At 40.2% G+C, this 18,982-nt stretch overlaps 1 protein-coding gene across 1 annotated transcript in view; it reads left to right on the top strand.

The window, feature by feature from the left end:
- Window positions 1-18,982, top strand: part of MBOAT2 (membrane bound O-acyltransferase domain containing 2) — a 191,106-nt gene that overhangs the window by 23,219 nt on the left and 148,905 nt on the right. Inside the window, exon 2 of the mRNA XM_039528940.1 lies at window positions 12,933-13,078. Coding sequence (XP_039384874.1) covers window positions 12,933-13,078 — 146 coding nt within the window. The remainder of the gene's footprint in view (window positions 1-12,932; window positions 13,079-18,982) is intronic.

Genomic DNA, 18,982 nt, shown 5'->3' with positions numbered 1-18,982 from the left:
TCCTTTCAGAAAAAGCACTACCATAGGTCATGTTTTTCTTCTGTCTTATTGTTTTTAAAAAAGCATCAGCATTCTTACTCCAATTCCACTTTTAAACCAAATCGGTTTCCTAGGGTTTGGCTGTTCCTGTGCACAGGTAGCTGTGTGGAGCCACATATGATTGCTGAGAACCAGTGATGCTGAGTCACTGAGAGATTGGCTTACTGATCAGAGTTATTACCTTTTGCTTGAATCTCATCTCCCTTGACAAGTCTGGATATTGGGTTGTTCTCACTCTGAAAATGTATAAACCTACTTTTGCTCAAAATGTCACATTGTTTTCTTTCCTTGCAGTGATTTTGAATAAAGACTTCGTAAGCCCTATTTAAAAGGCTGATTGGATTTGATGCTAATTTATTGCACAACCAGATTATTAGTGCTGAGATCGTATTCTTCATTACATGTTCCCAGCATACTTAAAGAATTATTTGCCAAAAATTGAAAAAGTTAAACAGAAATAGAAATATAGTTTACAAATTGTCTGTCTGTCTTTTCTGTATGTTGTTTTGGACTAAAATCAGCAAATTCTGAAAAAGAAACATTAAGAATGTGAATGAGATTGGCTAGTGGTCCTGATGACTGCCAACAAATTTATTTTAAAATGATAGGGTTTATTATTAGTTGGACAAAAGAAGCTGCTGCCAGTCTTGGTAAAGTTGAGCAAGACTAGTGGTGACTGCAGATCTTTAAAAAGCTAGTATTTTATTTTATTTATTTTTATTTTATGGTTAAAGTAGGGCCTCCAAACCAAAACTGAAATCGGGTGTGTGTGTGTGTTTTCCATCATGCTGGGCGCTGCACAGACACCTGGCAAGATGGTCTTTTTCTCCAAAGAATTTAGTCTAAATAATTGGTTCAATCTCTTCCACACCTGGACCCCCACAATCTAGGAAAGGCAGGGTATTTGCAACCCACTGGCATCTGTTTGTGACCCTCCAGATTGAGAACCTAAGCCGCCATATATTTCATCTTTGGAGAGAAGCTTTGAGAGCAAGCCAGTGATGATCAGTGAAGTATTCTGCAAGGACAGAGACATATACAGTAAGGAAAATCCTTGCTTCATCTCTGAGCTTGACCACATGATTTAAAAATTTGCCACATTAAATCCCATGAATTCTATTTTGGAAGAAGGACTGCTGATTTACACAGCAGGTGTAAATACCAATACAGTGATTGCACACACCTTTCTTCAAGAGCCTATTGTTATAAAGCTTCAAATATATTTTTTCCTATAGCATGTTCTGTCAAGCAGGCTTCATGTATGGCTCCTTCCAACTCATTCTGGAATAATGTAAAACGTTGAGTGGAATAAGACACACTTGTGGTTTTATCCTGTTCTGTGGAAAACTAGTAGTTCTCCTGATTTCTAAGAAGCTGTTCACAAATAGCAGCAGCCATGTCATGAATTCATCAACTGACTACTTCATTGGAGAGGAAAATTGCATTGACTTAACTGACAGCAACAGATCCCAATCTAACGCTGATATTTGAGAGTAAAGATAGTCAATGTTTCTCTAATTATAATGAGGCTTGGCAGTTTTTGTTTTTGCAGTGTCACCAAGTATGATGCCGTTAATTAAATGGTTTTAGAGTTTACATCATTGGACGCTTTTGCTTGAAGAATTCAGTGGCTTTCTTCAGAAAGACTGCTTGCTCTACAAATGGCTTAATGCCTCCTTCCTTTTAATGGCCATGTGTGTGCCACGTAATTCTTCACCAGCTGCTTCAGAAAAGTTGTTTTGCTATCATGGCAGCTGATAAGTATTCTGGGGCATGTCTTGATCAAATTTACCAGAGAGGAAAGGCAGGCTGCAAGCAGGGATATATTGTTGTTAATGATTTGGGATATTAAATAGCTTTTGCAGGTTGAGGGGTTTGGGTTTGTTAAAACTTAGTTCATTTTTAAGAAAAAGTGTTTGGTAACAATGACTTAATTGTGGGAAAGCATTTTTTTAGAATATATACTATTGATTGGGTTTATTTCCTTAAGCCAAAAAGGTTGTACACAAAGTTGTTGCAAAGTCTCTTTTTCTTTTCTTTAAAAACCCAGAAATATAAATATATAAATAGAAATATATAAAGATAGAAATAAATGGAAGGGGTGGGAGTGTGAGAGCAATTAATTTAACATCTCCCCAGATGATTTAGTTGGGGATTGGTCCTGCTTTGAGCAGGGGGTTGGACTAGATGACCTCCTGAGGTCCCTTCCAACCATGATATTCTATATCACAGGTGACCACGCACAGCTCATCAGCACAGTTAACAATGCAGTCTCCTGAGAATCGAAACTGTGGGTGGGTGGGGGGTTCTCCCATGCCATGTGAGGATTATGCAGACGGGAAGATGAAGAGGAAGAAGAAGAGGAAGCAAATAGCAAACAGTTTTTTTTAGTTTTTTTTTTGATTGATTGGTGCCCTGAGGGACTTGGGATGCATTCACAACATATAGTTTTTTAAAGTTTGTTTAACATGTCCGGGATTGAGAGGAAATCCTCCAGGGACATGCAAGTAATCATCATTTGCGCGGCAAGCAGCATCAGCATGGTCCGGGGACTGCTGCTGGCATTCAAAAAGCATCCGCTTTATCTTGTTCTGTTATCCTCAGCAAAGTGATATCGTTCAGGATAACCTGTTAAAAATCAGGAATTGTGATCTTTTTTTTGGTTTGGTCACGGCGGCGAGCTTCCCAAGCTACGGACAAGCAGTGGGGGGGGGGGAAGGTTGTTGATTAGCAGAAATCACTGAGACAGTGATACACCATGACACTGCTGCTGAATCCTCTCTGTGATCTGTGACCTCTGACTGCCAGAGATGCAAATGCAAGATGTCAAGATGAAAAAGAAGAAAAATAAATCATGTGTGAAATGGACATGTGCTGTAAGGTGTGAATAGTTTTCTGTGTGAAATGTTGTAATGTAAGTGTTCTTCTGTAAAATTCTTCTAAATATTTATCTCCTAAATTTTGCAAATTTCCTCCCCCCTCTCCTCCCTCCCTCCATCCCAAACAAGAAAAAGAAAAAAAAAAAGGAAGAGAGAGAGAGAGATTCGAGATTAGATGGATATTTATGGAATGAAAGAAATGAAAGAGAAAATCTGAATGAGGAAGGAAGTCAAATTTCAGATTACAGGAGAGAGGCCAGTGGGAGGAGAGGAGGAGGGGTGGGGGAGGAGGGGAGGGAGGAGATGAGGAGAGGGAGAGGAGCAGGAAGACCGAAAAATCAAAATGCGGCAGGGGCAGAAGATCAGCGGGCGGGGATGCTGGGGCTGCTGCTGCATCAAACTGACATGCTCCCGCCTTGTGTGTGGTCAGGAACGGCAGCAGGATCACAGAGTGCCGCTGCATTACAGGTCAATCAGGGGTTGGTTCATCAACAACAACAACAACAGCACACTGGCAGCCATTGATGATGAAGCAAGCTAAAAGCTTCTTCGCACTGGCCTCTTTCTCTGCTCTCTAATCTCCCTGGTGTCTCTGGTAATGCTGCCTGCCAGCCAGGCAGCCAGCTCAGCCTCCCCCTCCCCGCCATAACCCTCCCCCCTCTCTCACAGAGATTGTGAGAGAACAGCAAAGCAAGCAGCACATACATAGGGGACATTGGTTTGGCTCTGAGTGAGTCAGAATGTGCGCAGCATGCCAGCCTTTCGGCCAAATGCACATTCCACCACCCACATTCCACTTGCTCAGCCTGTAATTGAACAGATCCTGACCACTGTCAGGGCTGCCTGTGTGGGGCTTTTCATGAGCCATGGCATCAGGGGGTAGCTGTCCCCCCCAATAACGACAGGCATTTCAATTTCAACAACTGTTATTTTTCTGGTCTGGAAGTAAGTCCCTTGCTGCAGCCGTTTAAACAGAGTAGTGCTTCTGAATACGCGAGCATCATGAACCTCCTGGCCGATCCACCAGTGCCATTGAAACCTTTCCGGTTGTGGGGTGGTGGTGCCCTGGTGCTGGTGTTGCAAGATATAGGGATAGTTCCATGGGCCCCCCCACAGTTAGGCCATCCAGGCAATCCCATCCCATCAAGGCTGGCACTTTCACCTTCCCACGTTTCCGGAGTCTACACAGCTTAGTGATTGCTTTGGCTACTTGCAGCAGCCAGCAGCCCCCCCCCAGATTTTCCAATTCCAAATTGATTGACGACCGACTCTGGTGTTGCTGTGTGTGTTGCTTCCACAGCCACGCCACTCGCCACTCGCTTCTACTGTGAGGCTCTCTCTATTATGGCGTATTCAGGGCAGGGGGGGGGCAAGCAAGCAAGTTCCATGAAAGTGAAGTGCCACGCGCTGGAAAGTTCGCGCCTTGCCAGAATCGTCCACACCCTGCAACACAATGCGGTCCCACCAGTCAGTGCTTGTTCCCGGCCCAAAATCGCGCAATCATGGATAGAATCTGCCCCATTACCATCAGGATCGATTTTGTGATCCACAAAAGAGAAATCAAGGGAGCGTGCCTGGCCAGCGGCACCCCACATAAATGCCCGGCACCAGAGGGCACTAGAGCTGGCCCAATGGATACCACTGAGGGAGAAATCTCCGGCAACAGTGCACGCAACGTGCACACACCTAATGTGGAATGGACATGAGCAACACCTCTCGAAGAACAACAGTTAGGAAAGGTTAGTAACTGTTTTTTCTGCTGTTGCTGCCAAGCTGTAACTACAGTTTTGCTGTTGTGACATTGCAGGTCCTTAGTGAAATGTACCCTCTACAGTCTGGGACACTTAATCTGTACCATCCAATTAACAACCATGCGTACAAGTAAATGAACTTTATTTTATTTTTTTCAATTGGGCAGATGCCCCTACAGTGATTACTCCATTATGAAGTAGTGTGGGAGATTGGAGGGGTTTCTAGTAACTCCTGGCTACACGCAGACTTTACAGCTGCTGTTGAAAAGATAATGAGTCTAAACTCTTAGGCTTGGTCTACACGATGTAAGGCAACTTACGTCAACCTAGCTCTGTAAGTGTCTACACTACAATGTTGCTCCCATTGATGTAAGTTGCCCACTACACCAACCTAATAACTTCACCTCTGCAAAAGGTATAGTGCTTAGGTTGATGTAGTTAGGCCGATGCGGTGTCAGTGTAGGCACTGCGTTACATAAGTTTCCTGTCTGGAGTCTGGCCACCCTGCTCAGGCTGTCAGCCCCGGAACAGGAAGCGGTGGGGCTCCAGTTGTCAGTACCCCACACTTAAGTTGGAGGAAGTACTCCTGGTGAGGACGCAAACCACCGACTGAGGGTCTGTAGTGTGGACATGAACCACTGCAGTAATTACTCCAGTGGCTGTACGTTGACTTAACTTAGGTCAACTTAATTTTGTAGTGTAGACAAGGCCTTAGTTAAATGAAAAAATTAAATACAAAGTACTTAATTCTCCTCCATCTTTGTTATAATAATTATAAGGCTTTCCTCCTTATTGGTTCTTTAACACATGGAACATGTAGTTATTCCTTCTTGGATTGATAAGGGTCTAGTTTGTTGGAGGATGTGTGGAGACTTTTAACTGAATTCAAATTTTTTCCAGAAATTCTCTCTAGGAGGTGAGAAAATCTACCCTTTTTTTCTTGTTCTCCTAGGCTTTAGACAGCAGAATGTTAAAAGTGAATGCTTCCTCAAGAATCATAATATTTAATTGATAAGAATCTTCATATTATTCATTAAGAATAAACAAAAAATTAGATATGACATAAATGAAACTAAATGGTCTATTAGACTTTTATACTAAACCTCCTACAATTTGTGCAAATGGCACATTGATTTTTATGTAACCTCAGTGTTTCCTATAGCAAGACAAGTTTGCTGGCATAGAAACATTTGGTAGATCTAACAAACTGTAAATCAGCATTTCACTCTTTAGGGTTCCATTTACCACAAAAACCTGATTCTAAATTAGATTGGGGATGCTTCCAACTCTGCACCAAAAACTGTGTGTGTGTGTGTGTGTGTGTGTGTGTGTGTGAGAGAGAGAGAGAATCTCTCTCTCTTTCTTTCTTTCTTTCTTTTCTTTTTTTATTTTGGACAAATGGGTAAGTCATGGTTCAGGTATGTCAGGTATCCTTGTGCTATACCATCACCTTAAACATGGGCTTATACAGAAATAATTTTAAGCTAACAAATTATCTACGTACAGTATATGTGGTGTTGCATATATATTTGCATGTATGTGTATATAAGTATATTTGATATAGTTAAAGTACCTCTTAGTGTGCACTCGCTTATTCAGTAACCATAAATGTACTAAACACTTAGCTTTGTGACTAAGTTTTTTAGTGTGTCTGTACTAGGGCTGCCAAGCGATTAAAAAAATTAATCGTGATTAGTCGCACGATTAATTGCACTGTTAAACAGCAATAGAATACCATTATTTAAATATTTTGGATCGTTTCTACATTTTCAAATATATTGATTTCAATTACAACACAGGATAAAAAGTGTACCAGTGCTCACTTTATATTTATTTTTGATTACAATTATTTGCACTGGAAAAAAACCAAAAGAATTAGTATTTTTCAGTTCACCTAATATAAATACTGTAGTGCAATCTCTTTATCTTGAAAGTTGAACTTACAAATGTAGAATTAGGTACAAAAAAAATGCATTCAAAAATAAAAAAATGTAAAATTTTAGAGCCTGCATTATCTTGTTTGTCAAACTTTGTTTGTCTTAGCGATTGGCTGAATAAGAAGTAGAACTGAGTGGATTTGTAGGCGCTGAAGTTTTACATTATTTTGTTTTTGAGTGCAGTTATATAACAACAAAAAAAGTGTAAATTGCACTTTCACGACAAAGAGATTGCACTACAGTACTTGTATGAATTGAAAAATACAATTTCTTTTATCATTTTTACAGTGCAAATATTTGTAATATAATATACACTTTGATTTCAATTACAACACAGAATACAATATATATGAAAATGGATGTTTTTCCTACAAAATATTTAATAAATTTCAATTGGTATTCTGTTTAACAGTGCAATTAAAACTGCAATAAATGGTGATTTAATGTTTTTATCGCGATTAATTTATTTGAGTTAATCGCGTGAGTTAACTGCGATTAATTCTAGTATATACACTGCCTTGCACAGTAGAACCTTAATATCTGTTGGGACCTCTAAGTGCTACTGCAATTATAGAGGGAGATGGTAGTACTGCCTATGGTTATGGTTTCTTGTTGCTTCCCAATGTGTGTGTAAATCTGCAACTGTTTCATTTAGGCACTAGAGTTTGTCCATGCTTTGAAGTGGGGACTCAAAATTTCATGGGCTGGTGGGGGTGGAGTAAAAGCAAGAGGTCTCCAAGGTATCTGGGTTGTGCCTTTTGATATCTGTTTGTTTGTTTTTTTTTTAAATCCACCCAAATTTGGCCAAGTTACTGGCACCCATTCTCATAGAGCCTTATTAGTTTGACAGCTGTCTTCTCCAAAGATAGTCTTTACTGAGCATACTGTATCCCCACATAGCTTCTATGTATCAGCTGGGCTGCATATGGGTCATTCCCACAGAGTAATGGAGCATACACCAGTGTGGGGATACAGGGCCTGAGCAACAATTCTGCAGTTGCTTCTCCTGGTAGTCAAGGGTTTCTGTGATAATGGTCACTGAAATGGAGAGCAGGGAAACTATATCCTGTGCTCTCAGTGCTCTTGATGCTGGTACCCATGGAGCATGGAGGAGGAGTAGCCTAACAGGAATGAAGATGAAATGGGTGAGGAATTGGGGTGTTACAGGACCCAAATGGTGGTATGGATAGGAGTAAGAAGGGGAGGAGCCAGCAGCCAGGGGGTGCCTGGGGGATGCAAGGGGAACTGGGAGAGGAGGGCAGGAGCTTGGATGTGTGAGGTGGAGGGAGGGAGTAGCTGCACAGGTTCTGGAGGGCAGGAGCTGGGAAGTGGGGTGGAGGATAGGAGGAGAGGCAGACAAACAGGTTGGGTATACAGGGACAGAAGTGTCTAACCACTCCCTCCAGAATCTGGAATTGAATCCAGGAGTGCTGCGTTTCACTTGCTGAAAGCAGAGGGATGTAGGAACTGACTATCAAATTCTCACGTCCCTCTAGTGCAGTGGTTTTAAACCTGTGGCCCACAGACTGTGTCTAAGGAGTCCATGAAAGATTGTTGTTACCATAGAACAGTGTTTTTCAACCTGTGGTCCATGGACTCCTGGGGATCTGCAAACTAAGACTTCCAAAGGGGTCCACACCTCCATTTTACATTTTTAGGGGTCTGCAAATGAAAAAAGGTTGAAAACTATTGCTCTAGTGCCTAGTACACATTGAAGGTAATAGCAATGCTGCTAGTTATTCATTAGTTCAAGTGGTAGAGTTTTGTGCTGTAGATCGAACGGTCAAAAGCCTGCTAATGACCTAAATTGTGTGTGTCTGTATCTCAGTATGGTTCCACATGACAGAAGTTCTAGGTTTTTAATAAAAAAGAAATGTATTAAAAGAATATTTTTTTTTTAAAGTCAAGCACTCGAAAGTCAGAGGATGCTAGAATAAAGGTTGCCCATGCAAATTTTATTCGGCTATCTTGAGTGCATGCATTATGATGTAGTGTTTAATTACATGATCACTTCACTTTTTAGAGCAGTGAAGTGGATTTATCACTGCCTCTGCCAGAGTACTTAAGTGATCTGGGCATGCCACTTAACCAAAACATTCACAGTCGGCCACTAATGATGTTCCTTGTTTTCTGGATGCCCGACATGAGACACCTGCGGCCAGATTTTCAGAAGTGCTGAATGTTCATAACTGCAACATTTGAAACTGTGCTTTGACATATAAAGTGGTAATAAAAATGCTAAGTATTCTGAAAAAATCAGGCCCTAGGTGTCTCAAGTTGGGCACCCAAAATTAGTAGACACTTTGGTCTTAATCACTCTGTATTTCAGATGCCAGTCTGTAAAATTGGGGTAGTAGCACCTAATTTTACAGAAGTGTTATGAAGGTGAATTCATTGTTTTTGCAGCACTCAGATAGTCTGGTGAGAACTCCATGGAAATGAGGGTAGAGTGATGTGTGTTTAAATAAGGCCTGAGATCACACATAGAACGAGAAGGAAGAAACAGTGAATAAAGTAACTGTTCACTGAATGAGGCGCAGAGGTTCTATGGGGGGGGAGTATTCAGTTGTGTAGTTAAAGAAAATATCATCATGTGTATGTCCAAGAAGGGTGAATTAAGGTTGCATAGGCAGTCTTAATTCTTACATTTCCTAAACTTTTGAGTGCTGTATTTTGCAAACTTAAGATTCTTTTTAACATAGACATGCTATAATTAACTACAAGTATCTTGAAAACATGGTCTCTGCTCAGGAGAGCTTGTAATCTAAGGGTATGTCTACACTATGAAACTGGGTCGATTTTATAGAAGTCGATTTTTAGAAATAGATTTTATACAGTCGATTATGTATGTCCCCACTAAGTGCATTAAGTCGGCGGAGTGTGTCCTCACTGCTGTGGCTAGCATTGACTCATGGAGCAGTGCACTGTGGGAAGCAGTATGTGCAGAACCTGGCTAAGAGATGGCAGCATGAGGACGATTGTGATGAGGACATGAACACAGATGTTCCTGAAAGCATGGGCTGTGGCAATTGGGACATCGTGGTGGCAGTGGGTCTGGTTGATACAGTGGAACGCCGATTCTGGGCCCGGCAAACAAGCACAGACTGGTGGGATTGCATAGTGTTGCAGGGGTGGGATGATTCCCAGTGGCTGTGAAACTTTCTGTTGCGTAAGGCCACTTTCCAGGAACTCTGTGAGTTGCTTTCCCCTGCCCTGAAGCACAGGAATACCAAGATGAGAGCTGCCCTGACAGTTGAGAAGCGAGTGGCGATAGCACTGTGGAAGCTTAAATAAAATAAAAATAAATAGATAGATAAAGCTTGCAATGTCTGACTGCTACCGGTCAGTCGGGAATCAATTTGGAGTGGGCAAATCTACTGTGGGGTCTGCCGTGATTCAAGTAGCCAAAACAATCACTGACGTTCTGCTATCAAGTATAGTGAGTCTGGGAAATGTGCAAGTCATAGTGGATGGCTTTGCTGCAATGGGTTTCCCTAACTATGGTGGGGTGATAGATGGAACGCATATCCCTATCTTGGCACCGGACCACCTTGCCAACCAGTACATAAACCACAAGGGGTACTTCTCAATGGTGCTGCAAGCACTGGTGGATCACAAGGGATGTTTCACCGACATCAACGTGGGATGGCCGGGAAAGCTGCATGACGGTTGCTTCTTTAGGAACTCTGGGCTGTTTGAGCAGCTGCAAGAAGGGACTTACTTCCCAGACCAGAAAATTACTGTTGGGGATGTTGAAATACCAATAGTTATCCTTGGAGACCCAGCTTACCCCTTGCTCCCATGGCTCATGAAGCCATACTGTACTACTGTACAGCCTGGACCAGGGGTAGGCAACCTATGGCATGCGTGCCGAAGACGGCACGTGAGCTGATTTTCAGTGGCACTCACGCTGCCTAGGTCCTGGCCACAGGTCCAGGGGGCTCTGCATTTTAATTTAATTTTGAATTAAGCTTCTTAAACATTTTAAAAACCTTATTTACTTTATATACAACAATAGTTTAATTATATATTATAGACTTATAGAAAGAGACCTTCTAAAAATGTTAAAATGTATTACCGGCACGCGAAACCTTAAATTAGAATGAATAAATGAAGACTCGGCACACCACTTCTGAAAGGTTGCCGACCCCTGGCCTGGAAAGTAGTAAGAAGCAGTTCAGCTATAGGCTGAGCAAGTGCAGAATGGTGGTAGAATGTGCCTTTGGATATTTAAAAGCTCGCTGGCGCTCTTTGTTGGCTAGGTTAGACCTCAGCGCAACCAATATTCCCATTGTTATTACTGCTTGCTGTGTGCTCCATATCTGTGAGAGTAAGGAGGAGACGTTTATGGTGAGGTGGGAGGTTGAGGCAAATCGCCTGGCTGCCAGTTACGAACAGCCAGACGCCAGGGCGATCAGAAGAGCACAGGTAGGCGCGCTGCGCATCAGAGAGACTTTGAAAACCAGTTTAATGACTGGCCAGCCTACTGTGTGACAGTTGTGTGTATTTCTCCTTGATGCAAACCCGTCCCTTTGTTGATTCTAACTCCTTGTAAGGCAACCACCCTCCCCACTTTGTTCATAGCTGGCAAAGGAAATAAAGTCACTATTGTTTTGAAACTATGCATTCTTTCTTTATTAATTAAAAAAAAAAGGGAGATAACTGATAAGGTATCCCGGGTGGGGTGGGGGAGGAGTGAAGGACAAGGCCACATTGCTTATTGTAGCCACACTACAAATCAAAACTGTTTGAATGACAGCCTTCTGTTGCTTGGACCATCCTCCGGAGTGCAGTGGCTGGGTTCCCTGAGCCTCCCTCCCACCCTCCTGTGTCCTTGGGCATCTGGGTGTGGAGGATATGGAACTTGGGGAGGAGGGCAGGGAGTTGTACAGTGGATGCAGGGGCGGTCTGTGCTCTTGTTGGCTTTCCTGCAACTCCCCCATTAGCCTCAGCATTGCATCCTGCCTCTTCTCATTGCGCTCACTTAATGCTTTCCTGGACTCTGCCACTGAATGTCTCCATTCATTCAGCTGTGCCCTATCTATGTATGTCACCAGGACATTGTCTAGCAACAAGACTAGAGCAGATTGAAAGGCATTAAGGAAGTTTGAGGACTCTGTAGTCTTCCTTTTTTGGGAACTGTCTACCCAGACTATCAACAATAAGTGAAATGGCTTAACATACATAGTTTGTACATACATAGACATAGTTTCTCATGTCTGATAACATGTTTTCTTGAAGGAAAGCACAATAGTCTCTACCAGTAAGAGCAGTGTATCAATGTAAACTTCAACAATTTTTATGAAAAGGAGGGACACATGTCCACATTTCAGTTGCAGGTTGAAGCTACCGAAACACCTACAGAACTAGTGAATAACTTGTGTTGAAATGTAAATGGAGAAGAGACCACAGTTCTCCCCAATGTGAAAGTGTTCATCTGATATAAAAATAGATTTGAAATAATCAGACGAATAATCTGGTCTGCAAAATAGATGGAAAATTTGTGACTGTGAGAAACATTTTATTCTGAGTAAAGAGAACTAGGTTTATCAGGCTGTCCATAGCCCAAGTCTCTGTGATTGCTATGCTAGAGGAAGAGAACCACTTCATCACATCCTTGGCATAAGACTTTGAAAACTCTTCATGCCACAATCAGTCTGACTCAGAACGTAACTTCTGTTTCCAGTGGTAAAAGCTGCCTTCCTAATCATTTCACCCATAGCAGAATGGCAGGTCACCTGTATTATAAGTCAACTTGCCTGCGAGGACAGCACAGTAAAAGGAGCGGTCTGGCTGCACAACACTCTGCCTCTATTCAGCTCCAAAACTTCAACTGGTTCTTTTAGATCTGGGACAGACCATCAAAGTAGGTTCTCTGCCCTGATGGAAGCAAAGGTCAGCTCTAGTCTCAGACTAAAGAAGGCAACATTCTAAAAATGATATCCCAATTCAAAAACAAAGCCGAGTTATAAGAAGTGGAAGAATGGCTTTGTGGTTAAGGCACTGGTCTGGGATTTATGTTATTTTGGTTCAGTTTCTGGATCTGTCACAGACTTCCTCGGTAATCTTGATGAATCAGCCTCTCTGTTCCTTTTAGTTTTCCATCTGTAAAATGGGAATAGACTTTCCTACCTTAGAAATGTGGTGTGAAGATTAATTCTTTAAAATTGTGAGATGCTTCAGTAATTCAGTGATACAGAATATAGTATTTAGTTTTCAGAACTTTTGGTCCTATCATTAGTGGGTGGGTGGTGTTGGTAAGGTTTTTGATTTGGAAGCAAGGTATATGATGATTGTGTAGAATAACAGCTGTCTTTTCTCTGCAGGTTAACTTCGTAGTGTGCCAACTCTTTGCCTTGCTTGCGGCTATTTGGTTTCGAACATACCTTCATTCAAGCAAAACTAGCTCATTTATAAGACATGTTGTTGCCACGCTTTTAGGCCTTTATCTTGCACTTTTTTGTTTTGGATGGTAAGTAACATTTTATCTTCTTTTTCAACCGTTTCATGTGTTTTGTTACATACATTTTGGTATTTAGTGCTGCTGAAGTTTATCACAGTTAAATTTACTACACTTTCTGTGTTCTCTTTTGGTTGTTGTACACAAATGTACTGAAAGAAACAAAGTAATATATACTCCATCCAATGTAACTGAGATGGAAAGTACTCTAAATGCCATATTATATAATTCTCTGAAGGTCTTTTCAAAGTATTGTATCTTGCAGCTGTTTTTGGGAGGAGAGAGGAAGAGCTAAAATAAAAACTAATTTTGTAACTTGTACAACTTGTGACAAATTTGTGTAACATACTGCTCTGAGTAGGTGTGGCAGAAAGTAATTTTTTTTTATAGCTTCAATGGATAATTTCAGTGTCAATTTTTTCTGTTTTTATTGATTTAAATGTTCACAATTGCAGGAAATTATTTAATGACAAACATTGAGATTAAAAAAGTTAAAGCTCTATAACTGTTAAAATGCAAACTGTCAACATCACAGGTCAAATATACAAAATAAGTATCCTGAAATCAAACTCTGATAAATTTTCAAGCTGTATTTTTCTTACTTTGCTTGCCTGTAAATTTTGATAATCATTTATGGACATACTTTTGTGTGTGTGTGTGTGTGTTCAGTGAAATCAATATTTACCAAAATTTATCAATAGAACTAGTACATCTAAGCCTAACTATGAGGCAATACTAAATTAATCACATGCCTAGATACCACTCCTTAATCTCAAAATATCAATTAGCTTGCATTGTTTTTTGTTGAATACTGAATACAGATCTGAATACTATGGGAGAAGGGAGGTGAATAAAATTGTTGCTATAGAGTGTCTCTCTGGCACCAGGAAGGGCCTGGAAGGAAGGTGGACTCCGGCGCGTATCTTTTAAGTTTAAGTTGTGACTGCTGTTAGAATATCTCAGTATATGATATTCCATATAGGTTCTTCTGGCACACTCTTCACCGTTGTATATACTCAAGGTGTAATTGACCAGAACAGCAGTAGGGGCGATACAAGAAATGCATTTACTTTTATGTATGTAAATTACACTACAGACTGTATAATCTAGTTGTTTCGATGCAGTGTGGTTCAGTACTTATCAGGCTAGCTCAGGATGAATAAGAGGGAGTTGGCTTAATTGGTGTGTGGAATAACAGCTACTCCAACTTTCTCTTGAGGCACCGGTATATATTGGCCAAGGCATTTTCTTAATTGACTAAAATATTCTGGCAACGTTTTAAAAACATTAAGAAGATAGGATGAGCTAATGCCCCTCCCCCTTCTCTTTGCATAGTTCTTGAATTCTGAACTACAGTTTTGGCCCCTATATTCAGTTTAGTCACACAGGTAACCGAACATCTGCTTGCTGCAGACATTTCTTATAGATTTAGGAAATCAGAAAGTTAGGCTTATTCTTAATGTTATCTTTCAGTTTTATGGGTATAAGTTTGCAGTTTATTTATACACATGCACATAATCATGGAAGTGTAGGTCTGGAAGGGACCCAGAGAGGCGATCTAGTCCAGTCCTCTTCACTTAAAGCATGGCTAAGTATTATCTAGACCACCCCTGAAAGGCATTTGTCTAACTTGCTCTTAAAAATCTCCAGTGATGGAGATTCCACAACTGCCCTTGTTTCCTGTGGTTCTTTCAACCCAAAGCTCTTGGTAGCTTTACTCTGTGCAAGGTGGTGTCAGGAAATAAATCAATGGAGACATGGCTGTCTGGCCAATAGATGACTGGCACAAACAGGACAATACAAAAGTGCTCTTACTTAAAGCTATACTTAACTTAGTGTCAAGCACTTACACATGTCCGCAAACACCCTCAACCCCCAATAATTACTGAAGTTGGGGGTGGCTCTTGAGTGGCACAGCGGCAGCCTTCCGATGGCCAATCTTGCGTCTGCTGGTGAGACCCCCAAGATGTGTCCAGAAGAAGAGTCCCTGAAGAATCCAACTACCCAAAACTTTCTTCCCTTATTTATTCATAAGTATTATAATAACACATCACTCAAATAAAACTTGTTAAGCAAGCAATTTCAAAGGTTAAGCAAGAGAATTCCCTGTGATTATCAATTAGCCAGTTGTGTTTTTGCAGAGTTTGCATGCCTTGAGCCCCTGATAGACACATTCCTGAGGGCACATATAGATAAGCTTCTTGTTTTTCTTAAACATATACCTCAGCAATTTCAACAGAGATGTTATCAGGAAGGACTCTGGGTCAAGCTGTCCTTCTTGTGGTAGTCCCAAAGCCCTCCCCTCCTGACTTGGTCATGCTAAGGCTGCTGCATAGGCTCACTTACGGCCTGCTGGCTTGGTTAAGCAGTAGCAGTAGAGGTCTGTGCACTTTACCAGTCTGCCAAGATCTCCCCGTATCTTGATTGATCTATGCAATCTATGCAATCCTATGCAATCTATTCCAGTGTTTAACCTCTCTGACAGGTTTTTCCTAATGTCCAATGTAAACTGCCTTTGCTGAATTGAAGCCCATTGCTTTTTGTCTTATCCTCAGAGGTTAACAAAAACAGTTTTTCTCCCTCCTCCTTGTAACAACCTTTTACGTACTCGAAAATTATCATGTCCCCTCCCAGTCTTCTCTTTTTCAGACTAAACAAACCCAGTTTTTTCAATCTTTCCTCACAGGTCATGTTTTCTAGACCTTTAATCATTTTTGTTGCTCTTCTCTGGACTATCTCCAATTTGTCCTCTGGAATCTCTCCCGTCTTCCATGACTTTTCGAAGATAATCGCTAATGGTTCAAATATCTCCTCAGTCAGCTCCTTGAGTATTCTAGGATGCATTTCATCAGGCCCTGGTGACTTGAAGACATCTAACTTGTCCAAGTAATTTGTAACTTGTTCTTTCCCTATTTTAGCCTCTGATCCTACCTCATTTTCACTGACATTCACTATGTTAGACGTCCAATTGCTACTAACCTTTTTGCTGAAAACCAGAACAAAAAAGTCATTTAGCACTTCTGCCCTTTCCACATTTTCTGTTATTGTTTCCTCCCTGCCCCTATTGAGTAGTGGGCCTTGGAACTGACAACCTGTCCTTGGTCTTCCTTTTGCTTCTAATGTATTTGTAGAGTTTTTTTTTGTTACCCTTTATGTCTCTAGCTAGTTTAATCTTGTTTTATGCCCTGCCTTTCTAATTTTATCCCTACATACTTGTGGTGTTTGTTTATATTCATCCTTTGTAATTTGACCTAGTTTCCACTTTTTAAGACTCTTTTTAGACTTTCAGCTCATTAAAGATCTCCTGGTTAAGCCTGCATGGTCTCTTGCCGTACTTGCTATCTTTCCTATGCAGTGGGATCGCTTGATCTTGTGCCCTTAATAATGTCTCTTTGAAAAACTGCCAACTCTCTTGAACTGTTTTTCCTCTAAGACTTGCTTCCCATGGAATCTTACCTAACAATTCCCTGAGTTTGAGAAAATCTGCCTTCTTGAAATCTGATCTTTATTGGGCTTTTTCCCTCCTACCATTCCTCAGAATTGTGAACTCTACCATTTCATGATCACTTTCACCTAAGTGGCCTTCCGTTTTTTCAAATTCTCAACTAGTTCCTCCCTATTTGCCAAAATCAAATCTAAAACAGCCTCTCCTCTAGTAGCTTTCTCCAGCTTCTGAAATAAAAAAATGTCTCCAATACCTTTCAAGAACTTGTTGGATAATCAGTGCCATGCTCTGTTATTTTCCCAACAGATGTCTGGGTAGTTGAAGTCCTCCACCACCACCAAGTCCTCTGCTTTGGAAGATTTTGTTAGTTGTTTAAAAAAAGCCTTATCCACCCACTTCTTCCTGGTTAGGTGGTCTGTAGTAGACGCCTATCATGACATCACCCTTGGTTTTTTTACCCCTTTTATCCTTACCCAGAGACTTTCAACAAGTCTGTCTCCTATTTCCATCTCAACCAAACTCCAAGTGTATGCATTTTTAATATATAATGCAACACCTCCTCCCTTTTTATGCTGCCTGTCCTTCCTTAGCAAGCTGTACCCTTCTATACCGATATTCCAGTAATGTGGATTATGCCGTACACTTAGGGTTGCTAACCCTCCAGGATTGTCCCAGAGTCTCCATGAATTAAAGATTATGTTATGAAATCTCCAGGAATTTGTCGAACCAAAGTTGGCAACCCTACATACGGTAGACATATAAAAATGCCGTATCACTGCACTATAACAAAAAAATAATTCACACCTCTCCTTTTGAGGAAAAGTTACAAGAGTATTTCAAAATAAATGAAAATATATTGTTCCTTCTAAATTTGGATTTCTAAAATTTACTGTTAGAAGACAGAAAACTACATAATAAGTATAGAACTTCATTGGCAATCAGGTGAGAAATGAAATAACATAAAAATTAGGCAAGAATATCAGTCAAAATTCATCCAAACTGATGAATTAGAGTGTCATTGGTTTTGACTTGGCTTCACTGAATGTGGTCCTAAGTAATTATCTCTTGCTTTAGAAAATAATAAATAATTTAAATAATCTTTAAATAAATAATTTTTTAATCTGAAATGCTGGATATGAGGTTTGTCTTATGCATATTCTGATAGTTTCCAGTAGTGAAATATTAATAAAATAACTTCATCTTTTTCCAAGGAAATAATTAAGCATGTTAGCTTACAAATTTCTGCTGCCTCTCATCTCAGCCAAAAACATCAGTCCTCTTTTAATTTAGGAGAAAAAAACAACTTTTTATTCTATCTTTGATCCTTTCTGTTAGTCCAAATAGTTTGGTATCATTCCTGCCTGCAAATGGAGACAGTACAGAAAATCTCTTTGGTTATGTCATCACCTATATACAGATTAGAGAGACCCTTAACCTATTATCTTCTACAGTGTTTAAAATTCAAAGACTCTCAAAAAGAAAAAATAAATACAATTCCAGTACACTCAAATTTCACTTCAGTAAAATCTACCAACCTCCTCTCTAGCTATTCAGTTGTCTGATTAAATGGCAGTTTATGGTCAATCCAGCTCCTTCTTTTTTCTGTCCTGAATCCCCAATTGCACTCACAGAAACTCCAAATGCAGGGAACAGTTTGGAATCTGCCATCCTCCAAGAACGTACTTGATTAATAATATAACCTGCTTGTGGAGTTCACTTGAGGCAGAGTCTTAAATCACCTTTATTACACTGGCATGGTGATTTGGGGTACAAAGAAAGGTCATAGTGTCCTCTTTGAAAGTAAATATTGAAGCACCCTTAGGGTGCACCTAACACATAGCTAAAATGGGTTAATTAAAATATTTAGGTTTATAGTTTTCTATTCATTTGAATGCTATTGTAATTGAATTGCATATGACTCAAAGATCAATCACACAAGTATTACCTTTCTGTTCTTGTATAAAAGAATTAATACTCTTAGAGACTGAGTGTTAACTTGCTAATATGGATTGCAATTCCACCACAGGGCATACTTTTTACAGTACCGTATTTGTCGGGTTTCTTGAAGGTACTTAATCTTGTTCCTGATCTTTAGCTTTTGAATTAAAAAAGAAAATATAGTTATGGAATTCATTGTAACCAATAAGGACTTGAAATAGAAAATATTATTGATAATTTTAGATTGTTTGTTTTAAAAAGAAATGCTTTTCCTTCTTAGTATTAATTGCCATAAAACGAGACGGATAAGTCGATAAAACATCATTACAATACACTTTTTTAAAATCTTTAGTATAGCATTTCTTTCTTAAAAAAGAAGTTGCAACAGTGTTACATCAAAGCCAATATGAATATTAACCTTCTTATATCTCTAATAGGCTAACTCCTGCTGATGCAAGGATCTTTTTGTAATAATGGAGATCCATGTGAATTGGACCTGCTTTTATAGCAAAAAGGCTAAGCAGTTTTTGGAA

This window comes from Mauremys reevesii, linkage group 3, assembly GCF_016161935.1.
Source record: "Mauremys reevesii isolate NIE-2019 linkage group 3, ASM1616193v1, whole genome shotgun sequence".
In the NCBI taxonomy this organism is placed as follows: Eukaryota; Metazoa; Chordata; order Testudines; family Geoemydidae; genus Mauremys; species Mauremys reevesii.
Note: the sequence above shows the minus strand (reverse complement) of the source record. Positions and strands in the feature narration are given on the sequence as shown.